General features: G+C 39.8%; 2 protein-coding genes across 4 annotated transcripts; both read left to right on the plus strand.

The window, feature by feature from the left end:
• Nucleotides 1–1,291: 1,291 nt before the first annotated feature.
• On the plus strand, nt 1,292–4,328 carry manbal (mannosidase beta like). Of its 2 annotated transcripts, XM_028576450.1 has the most exons (4): nt 1,292–1,446; nt 1,681–1,879; nt 3,309–3,403; nt 3,822–3,949. In XM_028576450.1, the coding sequence occupies exons 2-4, from the start codon at nt 1,730–1,732 to the stop codon at nt 3,862–3,864; spliced, it is 288 nt and encodes a 95-aa protein (XP_028432251.1). In that variant the 5' UTR covers nt 1,292–1,446; nt 1,681–1,729; the 3' UTR covers nt 3,865–3,949. The 2 variants fall into 2 exon arrangements, with proteins under 2 accessions (XP_028432251.1, XP_028432252.1); XM_028576451.1 differs by lacking the exon at nt 3,309–3,403 and having other exon boundaries at nt 1,297–1,446; nt 3,822–4,328.
• Nucleotides 4,329–5,342: 1,014 nt separating this feature from the next.
• LOC114554227 (proto-oncogene tyrosine-protein kinase Src) lies at nt 5,343–25,177 on the plus strand. 2 transcript variants are annotated; one of them, XM_028575923.1, is made up of 13 exons: nt 5,343–5,716; nt 13,671–13,952; nt 15,555–15,654; nt 16,655–16,672; nt 17,641–17,739; nt 17,998–18,101; nt 21,528–21,677; nt 21,776–21,931; nt 22,339–22,518; nt 22,926–23,002; nt 23,091–23,244; nt 23,381–23,512; nt 24,023–25,177. In XM_028575923.1, the coding sequence occupies exons 2-13, from the start codon at nt 13,679–13,681 to the stop codon at nt 24,229–24,231; spliced, it is 1,653 nt and encodes a 550-aa protein (XP_028431724.1). In that variant the 5' UTR covers nt 5,343–5,716; nt 13,671–13,678; the 3' UTR covers nt 24,232–25,177. The 2 variants fall into 2 exon arrangements, with proteins under 2 accessions (XP_028431724.1, XP_028431725.1); XM_028575924.1 differs by lacking the exon at nt 16,655–16,672.
• Nucleotides 25,178–26,143: the final 966 nt, after the last annotated feature.

Consider the following 26,143-nt stretch of genomic DNA (forward strand, 5'->3'; position numbering starts at 1 on the left):
AATCTTCACAAAAATTAATTAACTTGAAATTGGACACCGTTGTTAGCTTTAAGACCTTTAGAGATATGTTGTATAAGTGGCGTGACAAAATTCAAACTGTAAATATAGCTACTCTAGTTATGCCGGCAGCTGACAGCCAGCCTAGATTAACTGAAACTGTTGTAAGAGATTGCTGGTGTAACAAGCTCGCTGACCGTCTCAGAAGTGAATTTAATAACGTAATAGCCCTTGCAGTGAGACCTGCTGTCGAGTCTCCCATGTGTTTCTATGTAGTTTGCTCAAACCAATCAGCGCATAGCTCATTCTGAATATTCATGAGCATACCATATTTGGAAGAAAAGCTCTTGTTCCAAATAGAGCCATATTCACAGGGTAGTTAAGGGCCTAGTAAAATAGCATTCGGGCAATTTTCAGCCCAACCAATGTTACATACCCCATTAGGAGACCTTAAGGAACAGTGTAAAATACCCTATATAATCATTCTATCACCCCTTTAAAATACTTTATATAGGGTAGTGAAATATGTGCGGCATTCTATATGTAAGATCTTCATATGTCTGCAGCTGCGATCTCGATGTCCTGTGAGAATCATCTGTCTCTTAAGAGTCAACTTTCAGTTTTGTGACAATGCATTTTCCAGCTGATCCAAAAAGCTTTTTAAAGAGTTTATTTAGCTAACGAAGTAGGAGAATATTCTCAAAACATAAAGAAACACTTCATCCTTTATCAGAAAAATATAAAAACATCAAATTTTGATATACATGGTTTTCACTGGAGAGAAGGGGAATGAAAAAAATGTAATCTGCAAAGTAACTACACCTGTCAGACAAATGTAGGGGAGTTAAAAGTACAATAGGCTATTTGCCTCTTGAGATGTAGTGGAGTTGCATGGAAATATTAAAGTAAAGTAGGAGTACCTCGAATTTTAAACTGTTAAAGTACATTGCTTGAGTACATTTCAAACAATATTAGCTACAGCTCTAAGATACATGTTTTGTATATATATATATATATATATATATATATATATATATATCATTATCTTTTAGGTTTGACAAAATAGAGAACTGCCTATACTTTCACTCTCACTACTTCGAGAGGAGAGTATGCAATACAAAACATACATACATATATATACATATATATATATATATATATATATATATATATATATATATATATATATATATATATATATATATATATATATATATATATATATATATATATATATATAATATAAACACGCTAGAGGGCGACATTTTCCACAACATCAATCATTCATCGGCTCGGAAGTTGATTGCAGATTTGTAACGTCACTTCCGGTAGTCGGATGAGTTTTTTTTTTCTCCCTTTGTGAGCTAAATTAGCTCACTTTTTTCACTTGATAGTGTGTCACCGCGTTACTGATGTTGTTAACATTCCTGTAACGAGAAAAAGACAGTGGTAAGCTTCTTCTTCCACACACTAATCGGTTGTTGTATTCATGCATAACGTGAGCTTGCATTAATACATTTAATAATGTAACGTTCGCTAACAGTTACACTGCTGTGCTACGTTGTAAATGTGTCCTAGCTGGGTCTATCCCCCACTTTTTGGGTCTGACATATTCGTTTATTTTCCTGCTAACCGTTAAGTGTACTCACTTAACGACTTACTTACTGTTGTTTGCACAAATAGGTGCACTGAGGAATAACCGATCAAACAGCCGATCATCAGCAGCAGCATCATGTCTGCAGAACTGGACCTGTCCCCTCCAGAGGTCCCTGAGCCCACATTTCTAGAGAGCCTACTGCGCTATGGGCTGTTTCTGGGAGCCATCTTCCAGCTCATCTGCATCCTGGCGGTCATTGTCCCCACATCCAAGGGACGTGAACAGGTGGGTAGACACCAAGGGAAGGAGAGGAGCGGGTCTTGTGTGTTGCCCCCCCCCCTTAAATAGCGTTTCCTATTCTGTTGCCCTCTACAGTTGGGGTTAGGGTGTAGGCTTCTTCTTCTTCTTGTAGGATTCCAGCAGTGTAGACGCTGCCAAGCGCAGGGCATAGGCTAGGTTATGGTTAGGTGTTGTAAAGGTAACTAGTCAGGTTAAATTGAGAGGAACACAAATCAATGGGGACACAGATCAAAGCATCACTGTACACAATACCCTCCAATACCTGATGTTTTCAGTCATTTACTTTCACATATTGGGGAGAAATAAGGGTTTCATACAAATGTTGCAATTGAGCCCTAAAATGTAACATCTACATTCTGCTGATTTTAATCCACTTTGCCACCAGGACACATTGTCAATGTAACCTGTTAATCAGACTGACTGAATCCCCTTATTATTGTCTTTTGAATCGTTGAATCTAGATTCCTGCAGCAATATACAAGTCTGGAACCAGGTTAATGTCAGTCATTCACATAAATGAATGGCTTGGTTCGAAGAAGGTTCCCACACAGATTTGAAGAAAAAAAATTATTCAAACTTTTTGTGAAGGGGTTTGAATGTTGTACATTTTTTTTTTCTCTGTATGACAACATGAGTTTTATTTGATTGTAACTCAATTTAACAGTAAAACCATTTCTGTATACAGCTCAACATTATTTTACACAAAATACCTGAAAAATAAGAAATTCTTTTTTTCAGGAGTAGCAGACTTGTATCTTAGCTCACTTACCTAATTTAGACTTTTTTGGTATCACTACAACTAGGACTGAAATATATCTCAAGAAGAGATGAGATGACACCATACAGCCAAGTTCACTTATTATAGACAGCTAGTCATCAGCCAATGCAAATGACTTGAGTGTCTTATCTTGTATATATAGGCTTTGGTAATTTGTCTAAAAGAAAAAGGTTAAGCTTTTGACATGTAATTAATACAGTATATCACTGAAAGATTGATTGTTCTGTTATGTAATGAGTTTCACTGCAGAAGGGGTGAACACAACACTGTGGTGGCTACATCTGATATCAAAATACAATCAGAAACATTTGCAGTGTGGCACAGGTGCTGATAATAAAACTACTTGGAAATTCTTATAATTAATATCTTTATTTTTTCCATCTTGCCTAACCAATCTACAGGCTCTGCAATAACATAATTTTGTTGACAAGATCTTGCAGAATGTTACCATTCAGTCTTTTCTGAAATTCAGTGAAACCAGACATCATTTAGAAAGAGTAGTGCAGAAAATCTTATTTTTGAATGCCCATAAACACAGCCACCAAGGGCTACTCCCACAATCTCTATACTAACTGTCAGGAGAGATTATTTATAGACGAGCAATTAAATCCACTGTCTAAATTATTCTCTTTTCAGACAGTCATCAGATGCACTGATTACTCTCCACAGTATGTTGCCATTTCATCCTTTACAGCAGCTTGCTGTCATTCTGCCTTGCTATACAAACACAGGTGTGTGTGTGTGTGTGTGTGTGTGTGTGTGTGTGTGTGTGTGTGTGTGTGTGTGTGTGTGTGTGTGTGTGTGTGTGTGTGTGTGTGTGTGTGTGTGTGTGTGTGTGTGTGTGTGTGTGTGTGTGTGTGTGTCGGCTGCATTATCAAAATGTATATTACTTGTTATCACTAATTATTACCCCCCTATGCTCGGTATATTGTATTGTACACAAACTGTGCCATGACAAGATTTACTTGGAAAATGATACCTTAGCAAATACTGTATGTGCGAGTTTCAGACAGCAATAGCATCATTGAAATACACTGTTATCTAACCATGCTTAGCAGTCATGTATTTTTACACCATATTTAAAATGACTCAGAGGATTTGTTTTGAAATTACACAGGGGGGTTAATGCTTCCTGTGTTTGCTCTACAGGAGGAGACTGAGTCCACTGATGGCAAAGCCACTGAACAGATGAAGAAACCTAAAGGACCAGCACCTCAGATTCGACAGAAACCAAAGAAAGAGAGCAAAAAGAAGCGATAGGTGTGTGTGTGTGTGTGTGTGTGTGTGTGTGTGTGTGTGTGTGTGTGTGTGTGTGTGTGTGTGTGTGTGTGTGTGTGTGTGTGTGTGTGTGTGTGTGTGTGTGTGTGTGTGTGTGTGTGGTCAACATTGGCAGTTACCTATACAATTATGACTACAGGTATATGAAACACTAATGTCATATAAAAAATTACCTTGAAGTGTGTGTCCTTCACATTCAACACTAAGTATTACAAAGAGCAAATTGTCATATCGTTAGCTGATTGTTTATGCAGCTACATATTTTATTGGGTATTTGTTTTGAATGTATTTACTTTTATAATTGAATATGATTGATTGAATTGTATTTGGATTTCAACATACAAATAAATGCAGTATGTAATCATTTACCTCAGCTGAGCATTGCTAAATGTCTGTTTGGTTTCAATGAGTCAGAATGAGATCATGTCCTGTCCTTATATTTACTCTTGTTTTATGGCAGGCTACATGTAAGTTAGTGTTTTTTTGTGGCACCAGAATAGCCTGTTTCACTGCAGGTAGGTTATATTTAATAAATGTTTCTATTCTTTTTTTTTTTTTTTTTTTTTTTTTTGTACATTTACACGATGTTCAGAAACCATTGATTAAGCCTATATCCACAGTGGATACAGAATCTAAAAAGAAGATCTGTGATAAGGTAAGGTTAGACCAAATAAATAGGCCATAGTTTCATAATGACATTTAAGGATTGTACATGTTAAAAACTTATATCGGCCAATAGTAATCAGGTAATTTTTTACTCAACTAGCTAATAGAAGTTTAGGCTTCAAAGAAAGAAAACTACAAAGACAAAAATAGAATTGTGTTTAATGGGTTTGGGGCAACTGGCCAGTGTTAAATTAACATTTAATTACAATTTATATCTTAGCATTTTATTTGAGCAATCATGTATAGGCTAATACTAAGTATTTCCTAAATATTTTCCAAAGTGTTGCCATCTTGACTATGTTTAAATCAAGCTTACACCTCAAAAATATTGAATAAGTTCATCCTGACTAACATTTCAAACCGTTGAAGGCTACAACGATTAAGTTTTAATAACGATATTTATGCGCCGACCCAAAGTTACCATTCATGAGCAACCGATTCGGCTAGTACTATTTTGGTACTGGATTATACGTGAGATGTATTTAGTGAGTATTTGAGCCGTGTTCTTGTTACTACTTTTATTACAACAACAAAAACCTTCTCAATCGTGACTCCAAAGGATTTATTAGAGAAGATAAACGGGGGAGTTGTCGTGCCTGCCAACGCCTTGGTGAATTCGACTGTCACGGCGTTACGCAACACGACGTGAATCTTCTCTGGTCTCCGCCGTTGGCTGCGTATAAAGCGTAAAATCCAGGCTCATCATATTTGCGCTCTCGTGTTTCGTCAGTGATGCACTATCCCGTGCCCCCCTCCCCATACGAGGCATGTCTTCTCCACACCACACCACTCCTGCTTCCTCACATGAATGTACCGCGCCGTCGACTCTTCCCAGTTGAGCAAGCTACTTCACCGTAGTTGGTGTTCGTCCAGCCCACCGCAGCTGTGCCCTCTGCTCCCGAAGGCAGTCCCCGTCATGACCTCCCCTTTCTGCGATTTTGCCGATATTCGCTAAATGGGATTCGTGGCTGGTCCGAGGTTTCCACAGCAACTGGCCATCCGCTTCCATTATTTGTCTAATGAAGACAGCCATAAGGATTTAACACGGTTCCTCGCTGCGCGTCTCTGATTTTTGGGCTGAATCTCTAGACGCGTTAAAGGTGAGTTAATTAGAGCGTGTTGCGTTTTAATGCGAGAAAATGAGATTTATTTCATAATTCCATCTAGGGTTTGGGGTTTGTTACTGCTTATGTCTCATACTGATGTTTTACACACATTGTCTGATACCCCCCCTCTCACACCGCGACTTGTATTTCATTGTTGCACAGGCCATTCAGTCAGTGCTGCTCGCACATTTGGTCAGTGCCACTCAGTTTGTGCCAGGTCTCCGTTGTTGACGATTTACTACACCCCCAGACAAAATGCACACCGTGGTGCACATGCCATATTTCTGACATTCTCGCGACTAAAAAACGCACAAGGGCGACGCAGTAAATCGACTGCGCACAGAAATTACCAGCCAATAACCATCGAAATTCAAAATGGAGCTTTAACAGCACCTGTTTTGATTCATCAGGCCGCATATGCGCTGTAGGCTATGCGAAGACTACCACAGCAGCATTGTCGCCTTTTATCCCTGTTGCCATTCACAAATCCCTGTTTACGTCCCTAATGTGGATCAGTTTGGCAAACACGGACTGTTGATGTTTTTTTTTTTTTTTTTTTTTTTTATTTATTATTCCCTCCCATAGCAAAGGCGTTCTCAGCTTGACAGCTGCTTCTCCTGTAGGCAGCTACTACCCCACCCCTTGTTTCTTTGAAAGCAGCTTTGCTGACAACTGGTGTTTAATCCCGTGGAAATAGAATTTTAATTATGTGGCTAATCTATTTACAGTCGGTTTTGCGATATGGACGTATTCCAGCTAATTTCCACACAATAGTGGAATCAGGTTTCCTAAAAAATGACACGTGAATCATGGGAAAGCACAACATTGCATTTTTAACACTGGACAACCTTAGAGGATTGTATAATATGCTATGGCTGATAAACACAAAGGTACATACATACTGAGCAATAACATTACCTAATTGGATTGTTGAATGACTTTTTCTCAAATAATATTTTACAAGCTGAGAGAGTACATAGTGTGTCAAATACATAATGTTCCCTTTCACAGGGCGGTAGGAGATTGATGTTGGTCTTGACTTGTTAGGCTGTGACTAAATATTATTATTATATTGATGAATCTACTAAGTTTTTTCTCAAATTATCAATTGAATGTCATTCTATGAACATTATCCAATATTGAAAGATATTTCCAGTAATCTCCATATATCTTGTTTTGTATGGTCAACAGTTCAGTGCACAAATATTTTTTCGTTAACTGTCACAAAAGACAAAGCAAAGTGTTCCCAATTGAAGAGCTGAATTTTTGCTATTTTTGCTTTAAAAATTACTAATTGATTAATTATTTATCTAAATGGTTGCTAAATATGTGTTTAATCAACTAATTGATTAATCACCTAATTGTTGCAGCTCTAGTTTGCTATACCTGTCAAACATTCTCTTGTTTCTGATTCTGTCAGAACACATGAAAAGAATAGATACATTTTTGGAGGGAGAGAACAAAATATTACCCAAGTTTATTTTAATATCCTGTAAATCACAAAGACATGCTGTCTGTAAATGAACTGTCTGTCATTAATAAAATAATTGGAGTTAATAATTTGCTAAAATTGTGGCATCTCTGTGAAAAAAACTGCCTTCATGTACTCTTTACCACCCTTTGCCCTCCTTTATAGAGTCTGCTGTAGCTGTAGCAGCTATTCCTCATAGCCTGGATCACATTCAGCCAGAGCCTGCAGTTAAAGATGGACAGAAAACGGAAGTGGGTTTTATCAGCAATCCCCTTCTTCCTTCTCCTCTTCTTCTTTTTGTCTCTCCTCTGTGTGTTTGTCACTGAGGAAGAGGGGAGATGAGATTGGACAGCTAGACACAAGCTCAGACTTTGCAAAGTGAGCGGGGGTCAGCATAGATTTGGGGTAAAGAAAATAGGGAATATCTAATTAAGGCATCCACAGTACTAAAATGGGTCAAGACTTGATAGTTATGTAACTGCATTGTCTTTTCTTGGGCCCTCTTTAAATATATATATAGGCAATATGTGTATTATGTATGTGGACTGCACTGTTTCATGTTATTATCCAGCATATAGCAGGCTAGGACAGTGACGCTAATGTGCTCATTTCCGCTTGTTTTGATCTTGAGGAACCATCATTGTCCCCCCCCTCCCTTGCTGCTACTCCCCAGGGCAAACTGTAATTTTCCCATTCGACTGAAACACTGGCTCGAGCTCCTTCACTCTCTGCAGCACAGTGGCAACTGTTACCATCTGTTGTGACTCATTGAGGTTTGTTATGGACAAATGCGCGTGGCTAGAAATGTCCAGTTTTTGTGCTCAGCTTCAGATGGAGAATTACAAATGTGCATGATTAGACGGAGGACACGTGAGAAAGAGTTACATTCTTTGTGCAGTTGAAACCTGTGCAAAATCAAATGCAAGTTGTACTTAAAGGCAGCACTTTGAAACATTATGTTCTGCACCAAATTACTGCATTTATAGTATGGAACTTTAGCATCCCAGCTAATTGATCATTCAGTTTGGCCTATACAATGAAATTAGAAACCAACAACTTAAGTTTTTCCACAAGACTATGTGCAAATAATTGAGCAGATAATTGGAATGCCTGAAGTAAAGGCATTGTGCCCTGCAGGACAATATTAACTGTAGATCATCAAAGATTTAAAATATAGGTTCATATTTATTCTTTCTGAATACAACACTCTCATGCTAACCCTAAACTGTGGTCGCTCCTGTCCATACTGGTCCTGAAGATATTCCTTCCTGATGTACAAGACAAAATACACAGTCCTTGTTCTGTGCACAAATGCATTCTTCAGTTCATCTGAAGCCAATATGAGGCTACAGCCTGAGTTTAATCAAGTGGGTATCTTTCAAAGTTAGTAATTTCCATACCAAATTCCCTCATTGTATCATTGTATATCCCTGAACAATGGCTCATTGTTGGGCTGTGGTGGGGCACAGTATGAAAAAGATGGACTACAAGTCTACAGCCAAATTAAAATTTTGACTTGATGATGGCCTTAGATGAAAAGGCAGGTGATCACCAAGGTGATTACAATTCATCCTGATGGGAACATGTGTCCAGAAATTTCAGTCAAAGCCACAATTGTTAACCTCATGGTGGTGCTTGTGGAAAAGTCAGGAGATCACCAATACCAGTCAGATTCATCACCTGGTCACCATGAATGTCTGTACAAAATGTCATGGCAATCCATCCGATAGTTGTGCTGTGTATTTTGACCTCCATCACTTACGTTGGAAACGGCCAGTGTGTAGAACAATCACGTTTGTGTCTAGATGGTAACCCTAGTTTTGCCAAAACTCTTGCGAGACTCGCTGCCTGACGACCTATCCTAACCTTAACCATTCCAGGTTTATGCCTAACCTCAACCATCTTGCGTAGGGTTGGGCATCGAGAACCGATTCCTACTTGGAATCATTTCAAAAATTACGATTCCATCGGAATCATTTTTTCATTGGTATCATTTGGAATCAGAATTAAACATGCGCAAGTTTTGGTTTCCGTAGCAGCCAGGCGCTTATTGTGTTGCAATAGTGTGGCTTTATTTTACATTGAAAAATCCCCGTTAAACTGCAACCCACCGTTTGAATCAAAATAAAACTTTCCTCTTATTTGTGAAATAAGCATAAGCAACTCCACCACTCAAAGAATCGAAATCGAGAATCGATAAGACCCAGAATCAAAATGAAGAATCAGAATTGGATAATATAATATCCAAACAATGCCCAACCCTAATCTTGCGAGACTGGCAAATCTTGGGTTACCATCAAGACATGACCAACGATCAGCGACCAATAACTGTGTGTGTGTGTGTGTGTGTGTGTGTGTGTGTGTGTGTGTGTGTGTGTCAGCCTTGTGAAAATGTGAAACTATCCTTTAATGAAAGAGTCAGATTTAAAATGACAGCGTGGATTTATGTCATTTTCCAGGGCAGATTGGAACAAATAACTTACATCCTTGTAGGCATGTGAGCTCTCTTCCTTTTACTTTTTTCCACGTTCCATACATTATTCAGTCCATGTACAGAAACAGTTGAATAGAAGACTCTGTCAACACTGAGAGACACAGGCTAGTGATAAATGCACTGCAAAAATTGAAGCGCTCTTGAACTCAATCATGGTTCTGAGGTAAATACCCCTCAGAGAACAGCCTTTGAACGAAGCCTCTATTTGCCGTGATTCATATCTAATCCTTCAAATCTCCTTTCCCACAGCACAACCAGGCACAACTTTATTAACACAGTCAGCATGTCTATGTTTTTATTGTCTTTTCAGACATTTTTACAGCAAATTTATACCAGAAATGCAGCTCATACTGCTTTAAATTAAGACAAAACCTACTTTAGAAATAACACTTTTAACAATAACAATAATAATAATGATGATGATAATAATGATCTTGTAAAGCGAGGTGAAAGGCAACAAAAGTTTCTTTTGGAATAAGATTTGGATTTCTGTCCTGGGAAAAGGGAAAATAGAGCGTCTCTTTCACCCCCCCATACCTCATCCCCCCACTGCTCAGGTGCCTGTTCTTGTTGCTGTCACTGGCAGTCATCGCAGTGTGGTGCAGTCTGGTTCTCCCACAATTCTCCGTGCTCCTGTTGAATGGAAAAGCTCACAAGGCACTAAAATCTCTCCTTATTTCCCATTCATCATAACTTTTGTATAACGTTTTGTTTCATATCTTTGTAAGACTTTAAAATATCGTATTTTCTACCTGTTGGTGCTTTTGTCCAGTATACTTGTGTCTCCTTCATCTTTCCTTCTCCATTTATATCATTGGAAGTAGTCACATGTTGGCACGTCTTGATATTAGGGCACTCTGACACCATATTAGGAAAAGGCGTCAGGGTCAGCTACAGTGCTAGCTCTGTTGTTTACATACGCATACTCTGAGGGTTTCAAGGATACTCTGGTGTTTGCAGTGTCCTGGAGAGAACCAGGGGAAAGTGACTTTTATAGGACATGGCTTCTGCCATAACTGTATGGGGATATGTTTGCAGTGCTGGTCGAGGATCATTACCTCCCTATATCGGTGTGTGCTTAAGTCCGTTTTCTAATCGAAAGTCAAATATTACGTAGTACTAAGTGCATACTGCAGTACATTTAACTTTATGTATACTGTCTTTATTAATAATATGCAGCACTCACTGCATACTTTAACTTTGCAGTATACCATCAATTTGGACACAGATGTTGAATCCTCCATCAGCTTTATTGAGTCGTTTTCTAACTCACTCTGACCTCCTTGTATCACATCAACACTAATATCTCGGTAATTTTACACAAACAGAAAACTTCACATCGCAAATGTACTGTTAGAACCAACTTATCTGATATTTTGCTCTATAAAGCACTTTGAATTGCACTGTTGCTGAGATGTGCTATATAAATAAAATTGCCTTGCCTTGTCTTGCCTACAATGATTTCCTTTTACTCTACTCCTAAAGCATTGTGCTTCTATGGGCTGCGGTGTTTTAAGGTGCTCAATTTTTGGACCATTGATGACAGGAGTTTAGGCTTGGGCCATTTGGCAATCGGATCATATATCAACGGTTAAAGGGATGATGTACAATTGTTTTTTTCTAAGCCGATATAGAAGTGATTTTAACTAACTTACTATCGGAATTGAGATAGATGTTATAAAAATGATCTCTAAAAATTGATTTCTGGTGGAGCGGCAAGTCTGCCTGCTGAGCCTCGTTAATCAGCACCAATACATTCTGAATCCTTAATTACAAACCAGTTTGCTGTCCCTTTTCCATGGATCTGACACCTGATGGGCTATGCTTCTTCAGACAGTCACCCAGCCTCCCAGGCAAGCATGTGAAGTTGTTGCCAGTAACAATAAAAGAATTTTGTCAGTTTACACTGACATTCATTTTGCGTTCCCGAGTAGCTTCACTTAAAAAGAAAAAGAAAATTACATACAGAGTTAGACAACAATTACACATATAGTACAAAGATGAAAGCACATCAACAGCCATGACAAAGAAAGTTGTTTCATGATATATCCTCAGACCCAGATCTTAATTGGCAGCATACAGATTTTGGTTTAGCAACAGGATAAACTGGTGAATAAAAGAGTTTTTCAGCCTGTTGCATCTAAATGAAGGGACTCTAAGCCTTTGATTTGATGCTTAAAAGCTAATTCTATCCTAATACCTCTATCACCAATTACCTTTTAAGTAGCACTGGATCTTTTAAGACAATGAGTAGCTTTTACCTGGATTCAAGCACACTTAAGTATATGCTTGTTTTCATATTAACTGCGTGGACTGCTAATTATATCTGTTACATACCGTAAGTGCCTTCATTATTCTTTAAAATCTAAGACTGTGATCACTTGTGGTCCTGTCTGCCCATGCTGCTTATGTTTTGTCCTTTAAACATCTGCTTCCTCAGTGAGCTGACATTTGAGGCAGCAGCAGCACCCAAAGTCCATTACTGATATCCAGAGTAGTTGGCTAAATCGAGCGGTTTATTCTTCACACAGTTCACACAGTCTTGTCCACCTCTCCTCCAGGCCTATGGGCCTATCTCTGTGTGACTCAGTGTTGCACCATGGGATATGTTAACCCCCCAGTGCGCCAGATTACATCCTGGCAAGAGTTGAATCAAAGCTTGCATGACCGTGCTTGAAATCACTCACGCTTGTGCACATTCTCAGCAGCTTATGCGCCCACACATCTCCACAGTAAGATCCTTCCATATCTTTGAGATTTCCCATACCTGTGTAATTATGTTATGCTTGCACATTACACTTATAACACCCACTAAGCCTCAGCTGTCCATGCAGTACACAACAACCACCTACACATTCTTTTTACAGCCACTGCTAGTTCCTTCCTCCTTGTCTGTTAATAACCCTCCTTGTCCTGTCTATCACACTCTCACAACGCTCATACGGATACATGCATGTGTTGGAAAAAGGATGTGAGACTAGTGTTAGTGTGCGATAGAGCCTCGTTTCCCAGAGAACAAGGAACAGCTGCACACACACACACATACACACACACACACACACACACACACACACACACACACACACGCGCGCGTGCGCGCGGTGCATACACTTTGTCTGGAACTGAGAGTGCCTCTATTCACAAAGGAACAAGACTGTTTCATGTGTGTATGACTGTCTGTTTCAGCCGGCCTTAAATAGCCGGTCTCACAGTGAGTCACTCTACACTCCCTCAAGGGGTGGACTTGGTGTGTGAACATGGCACTCCAACTTTCTGTGGGTGCACTTGACTGTCTGAGCGTGTTTGTCTTTGTCTGCACTCATGATGACAGCGCACTCTTGTTGCATTTATCAGGCCGCCATAATAGATGTGTTCTGCATAAGGATGGAAAGGAGAAGCTGTGTTGTAATTACCTGTAGGAGGTGAAACTGTTTTTGTCCTTGTCAACTCACCAGTGTTCGCACTCTGTTTCATTACAGCCACTGCTCCTTTATTTGTTTGCTTATTGATTCAGAACAGATTGAATCAACAGATAGGGATGCCCTTGAATGTATTTGTGTTGGCTTTTTCAAGGTGTCCTGTTCTCAGAGCATTTGCATGCTAAACGGTTCTAAATGAACCTGGAGCAGCTCCAGGAATACTCTGTGGTGAGCAAAGATGAATATGATACGCTCACAGCACACACTGCTGAGAGGAATTTTAGTTTGAGAAAGGTGAATCAATAGAAACTGAAACTGAATGAACTGGAGTTTTGAAGAAGCTGAAACCATAGAATGATGCGTTTCCTTGATGGTTATTTGATTTTTTAATCAATAAAATTATTATTAAAAAAGTTGCTGTTATTTTTCTCTCGATCGGCTACTTGATTAATCGTTTCAGTGCTATTTGGGATTTAATAGCGATGACAACCCAGAGGAGACCTTTTTTCCATCTCTTGGGACTTAAAGTGCTGCATCCTTACTCATCACTGGCTCTCTTCCCAGGTCTGCACATGGGGGCGGGCAAGAGCAAGCCCAAGGAGCCGGGCCAGCGCTCCATGAGCCTGGACGGCACCATCGGCACAGGCTCAGACAGCGGCCACTTCCACCACCTGGGACCTGCCCAGCAGACTCAAACCCCCAACAGGAGCCCTGCCGTTGGGACAGGCAGGCGGGGGCATCAAGGGCAACACCAGCTCGCCCCCACAAACACTCCTGAGCTGGCTCTCTTCGGAGGGGTGGACCACACAGGCACCATCACCTCGCCTCAAAGAGGACCTCTCTCAGGTAGGCGACACTTTGAGAGAGGGGTTAGGTCTGCAAATATAGCAAAATGTTACTCATTACATGCTTCAGTCAAATAACAAATGCTACTAAATATATAATATATAATAATATGGTTATTCACTCTCTTGCCAAGAAGATTGACACCACTGTCACGTCACTAAGTTCAATGTGATATGCTACAGCCAGCAGCTGGTTAGCTTAGCTTGGCATAAAGACTGGAAACAGGGGAACAGCTAGCCTGACTCTGTCCAAAAGTAACAAAATCTGCCTACCAGCACTTCTTAAGTTAAACAATAGCATGTCTCATTTTTTTTAATTCATACAAAATAGAAGTGTAAAAGCAACACATGGAAGTTTTGTGTGCCAGGTAATCTTTTGGCCAGGTGCAGCAACTTCCAGGATTCTCTGCTGGTTGCCTTGAAAATAGTCCTGCACAAAACCTCCCGTATAATTAGTGAGTTTTTGAGGTGCTATTAGGCAGATTGTTGTTTCCAGTCTTTGTACTAAGCTAAGGATTTCCTGGCTTCAGCTTCATAGGGAACGGATATGTGAGAGATCTTCTCATCTATCTCATGGCAAGAAAGAAAATAAATGAATTTCCAAAAAAATCAAACTTCTGCTTTAAATGTGAATGACACAGTGGATTCAAAGTACTCTTTCATGCCCAATGAAAATGCACAAAATAGTCTACAAAGAGATGCAAGAATACTGTACTCAACCTGCACTTTGGTATTTAATGCTTCTTTTGAACTTCTGGTTGGATGTCAACTGCATTTCATTGGCTCTGTACCTGTACTCTGCTAAATGACAATAAATTTGAATCTAATCTAAAAAAAAAAAAAAAAGTTAAGCTTGAGCAGAGCTGCAGAATGGGAACAGATTTAGTAAGATCTGATGAGAAATTTGACTTATCTATTAGTCCGCCCTGACTTGCTTTTAGTTTGAGATCACAAAAAAGTCCTGAGAAAAATATGTAAGAACTGATTAACAGTGAGTCATATGTCAACAGAAAATATTTTCCCTTTCTCACCATTGGCTGTCAAACTAACTTTAAACCTTCTCTTTGACTTTGAAGCCCGCTGTGCCACACTGTCCAGATTTGACTTGACATTAAGCTGTAATGTGTCTAGACTGGCCAGATGGTTCAGTTAATGTTACTCCATCCAGAGAGTGCAGGGCTGCTGGTGTATCTGCTGGCTGCCTCCTCCTGTGCGTCTAATGAGCCGATCGATGATTGGCGGGAGAGCCCCCAGCTTTAGATTACTGGTTCATTTAAAGGAAGGGGTAGAAAGCTACGCAAAAAATGGAAAGCCAGTTGATAGGATGGCTTTGTCCTTCACGGATGATCAGCCACAAGCAGAATGAATGTCGATATTTCTCATTATGCCTTTGTAAATTGTTTTATACGGATATGGAGCAGAGGCCAAATATACTGAAGATTTATAGCTTTACAGTGGATAGAGCACAATATCATCTAGGGCTAGACCTGTATTATTGAAGTTAGATTATGGAAGCAAGTGTGAATAGATCTTAATGGGAAGTACCATTGTCTTGAATTACATTGTTCCCTAAATGCGTATTTCTGTGTGTTGTTTCTTGCAGGAGGTGTCACTACATTTGTGGCGCTGTATGACTATGAGTCACGGACAGCGTCTGATCTGACCTTTAGAAAAGGCGACAGGCTGCAAATTGTCAACAACACGTAAGAATCAACAGCCTCTCTCTCTCTCTCTCTCTCTCTCTCTCTCTCTCTGATGCCACAACTTCACAAAAAGATAAATGAACAGATTTGTAGTCGCACACATGAGGTGACAAATGTGTAAATGAATGAACACAGTCAGAGCTGGTTACTGTGGAGCAATCCAGACAGCCAAGTCTGATCCTCTCCATCTGTTGACTAAAATGGAGCAGAACGGTACTTTACTAATGCATTCTGTTCCTCTCGGGCAACTGTCTTCATCCTTATCTTCTTTATAAAGAGCCAGTCGTAGCATGGTCGCTACACTCTACATATATTTCCTCCACACAGATAACACCCAAAAAATATGTTTCCCTGTTGGACATCAGCACATGTTGAAGTTTGTCTGTGCTGTGATTTTAGTAGTAGGAAGTGAAATATGATGTGAATTTAAAGCATCTGTAGCATGATTCCTACACGTGTTCTTCTTTTCCTCTGAGCTCTTTCCCTAACTTCCTGTCATAAGTCTGATCTGCTGTTCTTTATCTATAATCCGGCACTACATAGTAGGGCTGCAAAATATAATGAATTCATTCTTAATATTAATATTACAGTTCCAATATCTACATTACAAAACAGTATTTGGTGCATGGGATTTTTTATAAACATTTGTAATGCAAATACTGAATAAAATGTACTGGGACTGTAAATTTAATCCAGAAATCCTGCATGAGGATGTGATCCTTCATGGATAGTAAATCGGGAGATATTTATGCATTCCTCTCTTGTAGAATTATTAAAAATGTTGAATACTGCTCTGAAATTGAAAATGGAACTTTAAACTTTAAAAACTGCAGCTTGTGTAACCCCACTGTGTAGTCCCACAGCATATACGGCTCCTCTGCTATCTGTCTGTGCTGTGCTGCTTGCCTTTGCTGTGTCTCCTTGCTGTGTTTTGATGTGTCTGCTGTGTCTGTTATCTCTCCCTCTCTCTTTCTCTCTCATGCTTCATGGTTTCTCCTAGGAAAAAGTACAGCTTCAGGTCAGTAATACTTAATGCAATAAAAAATCTCACACAACCTTTTGTTCACTGTCCCTTTGCTGCTGCGCGGATTTGTCTGTTCAAGCTCGTAGCGTAACTGCAACAAATTATTAAATTGTGGAGAAATTTGGTGCTCTTACTTGCTTGGTAGGTAACATATTGTACACCACTTTATATAGAGCAACAGATAACATTTTAAAATGTAAACTGAGGGACTACAAGTGGAACAAAAGGTTGCATTTGACCGTCCTCATTTAACAATGTGTTTTTCTTTCTCTCACTTTGGGTTGAGTTGTGTATTTTTTTTAAACTCAATCTTTAGGTTTCCTCTTTGCTTTGTAAAGAACATATGGGTCGTCAGTCAAACAATCGAAGTTTCAGCTTATATCAGAAGTAGACATTCTCACTAAGGCATAATTTGAGGACACAATCTGAATTTGAGGACACAATCTGAAGCATCCTGTACTGCAGATACTGTAATATTTAATCGATTAGTCTGGCGATATTCTACATTTTTGTAATTGGCAACATATCCCATGAAAAGACCAGAACCAATAATGTATTTATCCAACTAACAAGTATTGTCTGTGGAGCCAAAGCCTGATTTAGCTTATTCCTCTGTTCCAGTGCCATATACCTCAATTTATTTTACTATTAAAACTATTAAAAACACATCAATGAGCCAAACTGTTGCACTGGTTGATATATATGTGGAGCTGAGAGCCACAGACAGGTTGCAATGTAGGTTTTGGTCTTTTTATGGCAGTTGTTGACAATACTAAAACAAATAGACTAATATTATTCTTATTCTTTTGAAGTGTACTTCCTCCATGAAATATTGTGTCTCTTAATTGGGAATAAACTAAAAGATCATTAAACCTAGAAATGTTATGGTTGCCTCGGTCAGTTTTCTGTTTATGGTTGACTCTCTTGCCCTCGCTCTTTGTCTCTTTCTCTCTCTGTCACAGAGAAGGGGACTGGTGGCTCGCTCGCTCCCTGACGACAGGAGAGAGTGGTTATATCCCCAGCAACTATGTGGCTCCGTCCGACTCCATCCAAGCAGAAGAGTACATTATTCTTCCCTTGTTTCACTCTTGCAGTTTCTTTTCCTATAGATATGACATTTCTTCTTAGTGCCAAGCCTGAATGTAGCTTTATTCTCTATGCTGTACCTGCTAATGCAAAGAGTATAGAGAGAACATATTCCAATATACCATCCAGTACAGTCCTCTGTATTTCCAGTCAAAACCTATTTCTGCCTGCCTGCTCTAGGCGCTCAGTAGTAGCTTCTCTCTGATCTTATTCTCCGTGTCCCACTTTGGCAGGTGGTATTTTGGGAAGATCACTCGGCGCGATTCCGAGAGGCACCTTTTGAACTTGCAGAACAGACGAGGAACCTTCTTGGTGAGGGAGAGCGAGACCACTAAAGGTGAGAGAGCAGACACTCCAGAGACTACAGGCATTATCAAGATGGTTCAATTAGGTCTTCTGTGTTTCTCCGTGTCTGCTAATAATGATGTATTAAATCTCTCTTTCTAAGGCAACTTTAAGAAATATTTAATGTAAAAAAAACATACCTTTAAATGTAGATCAATTTAAATTGACCATGTTATTTTGAAACATATATCACCCATTTCAGGCTGTTTTACCTGGTATAAGCCCTGAGGCCTCCACGGACAGCTGACATGATTGATCGACTAATCAATTAGTCGATCAACAGAAAAGGAATCGGCAACAATTTTGTTAAATCGTTTTAAGGTCATTTAAAGGTCAAAAATAGCCAAAATTCACAAGTTCCAGACTCTTAAATGTAAATATTTGCTGGTATAGTATGTTAGCCTTTTGTAATAGTTTGAATAATAGTCGGACATATAGTCACTACTTTATGACAAAAACTAAACGATTCATCGTGAAAATAATAGGGGGATAAAATTTTACTTGCACACATACTTATTTCTCATGATAAAGGCAATTGCTTTAAAAAATTAAAAACACAACAGAACCACAGCATTACATCAATATCTTTTTGCAGCCATTTTGAAAGACAAACATTTAAAATGTCCAAAGATCATAATATAACAACAGACAGGAAATGCATCCCTTGCCTTATCAGATAAAATTCGGACTTAAAAAAACAAGTTTAAAAAAACCTGAGCTTTTTATTTTTTTAAATGTGTTAACACTTTAGATTTAATTCAAACTTAAACTTTATGTATGACAATTTCTCTGAAAGTTTACTCCATACAGCAGATGTGATACTTTGAAATAAATAAAAGAGACAGAACCTTATAATTAAGTAATTTGTTAACTTTCACGCAGGCCCATGGCACTATATCTTTGTTTTTTTGGAGTTTTCCATCTTTCTGTAAAACTCTACAGTCAGATCTAGTCCTTGTGACGTCAGTTGGCTCTTTAGGGGGTTGTTTTGGAGGAAGTGGGTGAGAAAGGAAAAGAGTGGAGTGGGCCTTGTGAATGGATAGGGGTGAATCACTCTGCTAGAACTAGGTCAACCTAGGAGGGTGCTGTATTCCCCCCTGGCTAAAAGTCTCTGATCTCCCAACATACACACACTTAGAGAGGGGAGCATGAAGGCATGAAGAAGGGGGAGACTAGTAGGAAAGGGGGAGGATCAGGGAGAGTAGGAGGAGCTCTGACAGGAGGTGTGTTGGCCTCTGGGTGTGTTCTGTATTTGATGTCACATGTGAGGCCCTGTTCTGACCTGGTTTTAAAATCTGTCCTGAGTGATCCGATCACTGTGAATGAGGAATGTGAATAATAATAATAATAAAAAAGCACTGCCTTCAGTCTGTCTGTGTGCCCAAGGACGTAACTTTTCTCTGCGCAGCAGCGGTATGTGTGTAATGTGTTAAGATTTTTAGGTACATTTTATGAACCTAAAAATAAGGATGTCTACCGGCAGTCGCCAGGACCTGTGCAGGGGAGAAAGACGTTTTTAAAAGTCTCTGTCTGTTCAGCTCTCAGTACTTCTGTGGCTTCTAACTGAATCTCTGTGGTGTGAAGTATATTATTGTGTTCTCAATGCGTCCTGGGTTAATTCACACTAGTTCTTAATCTGTCAACTTGTGATCAGATCACTCAGGACGGATGTTAAAACCAGGTCTGAACAGGGCCTGAGGCTCATAGTGTGATACAGATGGCTCATATGTTGACCAAAATGTAAATCATGTCAGACTAATAATTATATATAGATTTAGATATCCACAGGAAAGAGTTATTTCTCGTTTGTAAATGTAATTTTCTGAAAAGTGGCTGTACAAAACAAGTCAATAATTATCACTGCTATACTCAGTAAGATCAAACTTTACGTACTAATGGACTATGGTCAAGTTTATTTATACAGCACATTTCATACAACAGAAAAAAATAAATGAATAGGCAAAGATAATACATGACAAAAACATATAAGATAAGAACATATACAGTAATGTATTACAATGAAAAAGGAATAAGATAGTAATCTATTATTATAATAATTACAAACCCCAATTCCAATGAAGTTGGAATGTGCTGTAAAACGTAAATAAAAACGAAATACAATGATTTGCAAATCCTTTTCAACCTATATTCAATTTGATACACTACAAAGACAAGATATTTAATGTTCAAACTGATAAACTTTGTTGTTTTTTTGCATATATTCACTCATTTTGGATGAGTTCAAGTCCCTATACGGATCAAAGTATGGTAGTGGACTGGTAGCTGGAGAGGTGCCAGTTCACCTCCTGGGCACTGCCAAGGTGCTCTTGAGCAAGGCACCCAACCCCCAACTGCTGGGGGTGCCTCTCCATCTCCAGCCTCACTCTGACATCTCTCTTTTAGTGCATGTGAGTGAAAAACAGCAATTTCCCCTTGTGGGATTAATAAAGTATGCATTACATTGGGTATAAAAGGAGCATCCTGACAGTTGTTCACAAGCAAGGATGGGGGAGGTTCAACAGTTAGTCCACCAGTTTAAGAACATTTCTCAACATACAATTGCAGGGAATTTATGGATTTCATCATCTGCAGTCCATATTATCATCAAAAGATTCAGAGAATCTGGAGAAATCTCTGCACGTAAGCAAAAACAACATTGCCCGTGACCTTTGATCCCCCACTGCATTAAAACAGACATCTTTATGTAAAGGATATTACCACGTGGGCTCAGGAACACTTCGGAAAACCATTGTCAGTTAACACAGTTCGTGGCTACATCTACAAGTGCAAGTTAAAACACTACTCTAAAATCAGTGTCCTCAGCTGCCAAGTGCTTATTAATGTTGTTAAAAGAAAAGTTGATGTAACACAGTGGTAAACATGCCTCTGTCCCAGCTTTTTGCAAAAAAAACAATAAAGTTTATAAGTTTGAACATTAGATATATCTTGTCTTTGTACTGTATTCAATTGAATATAGGTTGAAAAGGGCTTGCAAATCATTGATTTCTTTTTTTATTTACATTTTACACAACGTCCCACCTTCATTGGAATTAGGGTTTGTATTATTATAAAAAAAGGGAATAATACTGATTCTAAAACAAAAGTTTTGCTTGTTAACCGCACACTTCAAACCTAACTAAAAGCTTGCGAAATACGCTATGTTTTTATCTGCTTTTAAAAGAAGAGACTGTTGAAGCAGACCTTAGTTCGTGGGGGGAAGAATTCCAGAGACTATAACCATATAGACTGGACAAGGACAGAAAGGCTTAGTTGAATTTCCAAGGCCCTTAAAGGGACCATGAGGGACTTGCCCAGCACAGCTGCTAGGAAACTCCACAGAGCAGCTGTCACCTGGCCCACATATGCCTGGTTTTATTGTTCTAACCTGTCTCTGTCTGTTGTTTTGTCTTGTTCACAGGAGCTTATTGCCTGTCAGTGCTGGATTATGATAACAGCAAAGGCCTGAATGTTAAACATTACAAGATCAGGAAGCTGGATAGCGGCGGTTTCTACATCACATCCCGCACCCAGTTCACAAGCCTACAGCAGCTAGTCTTCCACTACCGCAGTGAGTACTCGGACGCATCTGCCCTCTGATGGTTAACCTCCTACAACACTGTTGCACCCATCCTGCCTGTTCACTCTCTCTTCTTTTGCCTCTTTCAGAGCACTCTGATGGGCTGTGCCACGCTCTATCAGACGTGTGTCCTGTGTCCAAACCTCAGACCCAGGGACTGGCCAGGGACGCCTGGGAGATTCCCCGAGAGTCCCTTCGCCTCGACCTTAAACTGGGACAGGGCTGTTTTGGAGAGGTCTGGATGGGTAAGAACTACGCACCACTGCTTTTCAGTGGAATTGATTGAATTCCTCTCACGCCATGGCAGAGAACATTGAATATACAAAATATGAGGATCAATTGCTCTTCAGGTGCGATAACGAGGTGAAAACTGGTAAAAGCTATTATAGCTAACTGACTTCTCATTAAATGATTACTTTGACATTTTGGGAAATATGCTTGTATGCTTCCTGGCAGAGTTAGATGAGAAGATTAATACCAGTCTGATATGGAAGAGTGCTATCAATCTTCTCATCTAACTCTCAGCAAGAAAGCGAATACGCGTATTTCCCAAAATGTTAACTGCTCCTTTTAAGTCTACATTATATGAGGAGATCTAGCACTTTATCAAAGAAGTAATACAATGGTGTTCTTTTTCTGTGTTTTCTGACAGGCACATGGAATGGTACAACACGTGTAGCCATTAAGACCCTGAAGCCTGGCACCATGTCTCCAGAGGCCTTTCTTCAGGAAGCACAGGTCATGAAGAAGTTGAGGCATGAGAAGCTGGTCCAGCTGTATGCTGTTGTGTCTGAGGAGCCTATCTACATTGTGACAGAATATATGAGCCAAGGTAATATAGGACACAGACTGTAACGTAAAGTGCTGGGTATCAAACTTCAGTACTATTTTTGGTACTGAAATTGAAATGCTACTTTAGCGTATTGTGCACAGTCAATTACTGAAAGCTGGCAGGTTTATATTTGTCAAAATAAAATACAAAAAATAAAATAAACTAGTTGTTCATTTGGTCATTATCTATTTTATGCATTATCTTTTACACGTGACTCTTGTAGTTTGGCTTATTTGAAGCTAATGTGCTTGCACTTGATTCTTGCTGTCTGGAGTTTGTACCTTCATGGTTTAAAGTACTTAATTGGAAGTCGCTCGGATAAAAATGTCAGCTAAATGACATGTAATGTAATGTGATGTAATCTACCACTGTAGTTTGTCTAAACATTTTTTACCTTGCACTCACAGGCAGCTTACTGGACTTCCTTAAAGGTGAAGCAGGAAAGATGCTTCGTCTGCCTCAACTAGTAGACATGTCCTCTCAGGTAAAATAACTTTCAGTTCAGCCACAATACAAACTACACATTTGTATCTATAATAAAATCCCTGTCCTCTCTCCATCACTTCATCCAGATTGCAGCAGGCATGGCCTACGTGGAGAGGATGAACTACGTCCACAGAGACCTGCGCGCTGCCAACATCCTGGTGGGAGACAACCTGGTGTGTAAAGTGGCTGACTTCGGCCTGGCAAGACTCATTGAAGACAACGAGTACACTGCCAGACAGGGTGAGTCCACACCTTCTCTTTCCACAACAGATTATTCTTTCATTTGTATTAACGTAAAAGCAAACAGACATGATGTTGGAACTACAACATTTTACACATATGTAACTGTTTTCTTTAATTTTCCATGGTTGTTTAGGAGCTAAATTCCCAATCAAATGGACGGCACCAGAGGCAGCTCTGTACGGTCGTTTCACCATCAAGTCAGATGTCTGGTCCTTCGGTGTGCTGCTCACAGAACTGGCAACTAAAGGCAGAGTCCCCTATCCAGGTAGAGACTCACAAAATATATCAGCACCCGAGCAATTCCCCATTAAAACAAGTGTTTCTTTACCAAAATGTTCTTAAACAATAATCCTGCTGCATGATAAAAACTGAAACTTGGAAAATTTTGCAAACAAGTATTCTCTCAATCCAGCTTCTGAAATGTGAGGATTTGGTGCTGTTCCTTGAGGAAGTCATCTTGTACTCTGGGACAATGTGATGGTCATTTTTCACTATTTTCTGAAATTTTATGAACCAAACTAAAATGATCATCAGATTAACCGATTATGAACATAAGCATTAGTTGCAGCCCTACACACGCTTAAACTATATAATTACTTATCTAATATTTTAAGAACTAAAATGATAAATGTCATGCTCTCAAAATACCACAACAAATATTTTGTAAATTAAAGAATTTCATTATTCATCCTGAATTTATTAAAAATTACTGATTTTATTTTGAGGCAGAAGGTCCGTCTGTTGCCTAAATCTAACTTCCTGTTTCTCTGGGTAGGTATGGTTAACCGCGAGGTGCTGGACCAGGTGGAGCGCGGCTACAGGATGCCCTGCCCAGCGGAGTGCCCCAGCTCTTTGCACGAGCTCATGCTCTCCTGCTGGAGGAAGGACCCAGAAGAGAGGCCTACATTTGAGTACCTGCAGGGCTTCCTAGAGGACTACTTCACCTCCACAGAACCCCAGTATCAGCCTGGGGAGAACCTATAGAACCACATACACTGAACCGAACCCGGGGGGAGAACCTCAACACAGAACGATCTGCACTAACCGACCTCAGAGGAGCACCTGTGGGAGGATCTGAGCCTGTGAAACTCATCAGGGAGGAACTTGAGATTCTTCTGTGGAAACAAAACCGAGATAGAAACCTGCAGACGTCCCATCATGTGCCATAAATAAACTGCTACAGAAGAACCTGAAGAACCTCTTTTGTGCAAGCGCTCACTGTTTACTGAAGGTTTGCTTGCAGAAGTGGGGTTAAAGGCTGTAAAAGAGAACTCCTGGTGGACAGACTCTGGCTCTGAATTGAGGTTTTTTGAGAGGTGCGACTGATGTGGGTGGAACGGAATCAGGATCTACAGAGCGAAGGGGGAAACGAAAAAACCTCCCCTAAAAGAGAGAAGGTCAAGGGAGGTTATTTCAGGCATGAGCTGTTAAGCAAAACCTCCCTCTTTCCCTCTTCTGTTGTGTCTCTTTACCCTCGCCTGGTACCTTTTCCGTCCACAGAAGAGCACTGCCACTGTGGCTCAGGTGCCAAAGGAAAGTCTGTCTCTCTTAACGTCCTTTATCTCCCTTCTGCCTCTGTCTTCTCTTTCTCTATTTCTGTCTGACTTGCGGTATCTCTCTCCCGTTTTCTCAAGTGCTGCTTCTTCAAAGTGTCTCCAAATAACTCAGCTCTGGAACTCTACATTGCATCTTTATTTATGTTTACTTTGACAATATGCATTTTTTGGTTTAAGGCTTTGTTCCAGTGGCAGACAAAAAAGTTCCTGATTTCTCTTAATGTTTTTTCTGATTATAAATAGGCAAGGTTGTTAGAACCACTATCATGGAATTGCCAACAGGCAGGTTCTTTAAAGGCCCCGACACACCAACCCGATTATCAGTGAGGTCAGTGACTCAAGTCTGTTCGGTGTGTGACTAAAGTCTCTCAAAATCTGACGAAAATCTTTTAGACTGACCTTTGTCAATCCGAAATGAAGACAGATTCAGCAACTGCATGGCCTATATATCTCGCTTAAAATGTTTTCAGAAACACGTTTCTGTGATCTCTTTTCGTAAAATACGAGATCGTATTCCGAACGAGCCGCCATTATGGTCTGGCGTTGAAATTCCGGAGAAGGCAGACCCACGTGACGCATTTGTCCAATCAGCTGCTGGTTAAAATTTTTTGGCCGACAATACAGATTAGTGCCGCCTGCTGTTGCACGCGCAGAATGTACGCTCAAGTCGGCGTTGCTTCGGTGTGTTCCGAAGCACTTTTTTGACCAACTCGGTGAGGCAGTCAGTCTGACTGCCTTTTCTGCCGAAGGTCAGCCGTCAGGTTGGTGTGTCAGAGCCTTAACACTGAAATATGAAATTGGGTCAATTGAATTAAAATGTGAGTTGTCTAACCCTCCTTCTCTTTTCTAGCTGTATTTATTGACATACGCTGAACGGCCAGAGCGGTCAGCTGGATCCAACCTCGACTATTAAAAATGACTTTGATGCAGGTAGTGTTTGAATGCTAGTTGTTTTAAATTACCTTGATTTAACTGGAAAGTTGCATTAAAAATAATCAGCACTGTTATGGTGGCAATAAAAAGCAGTTTTAATAGTAGTCAGCTCATTTCCTCAGAGGCATAAAATCTAACTTTCATTAAACATTCATCTGACCTACTAAGAGGCTTATGGCTACCAAACCAATCATATGTTCAATCACTGTTTAATATTCAACTCCGCTCAAGATGAGAAAACCCTGAGTGCAAAAGCCTACGTTGTTGTGGGCCAAACAAATCACATTTAGTTACTGCTGTCCATGTATATAATGTTTTATTATCAAGGGGCTTACTTGGGGGTTTTTAGTTCTTAAACCTTCGATAAAAATCTGCTCCATTTCCCCAGTAAACGCCATGTTGGTGAG

This window comes from Perca flavescens, chromosome 4 (genome assembly GCF_004354835.1).
Source record: "Perca flavescens isolate YP-PL-M2 chromosome 4, PFLA_1.0, whole genome shotgun sequence".
Classification (NCBI taxonomy): Eukaryota; Metazoa; Chordata; class Actinopteri; order Perciformes; family Percidae; genus Perca; species Perca flavescens.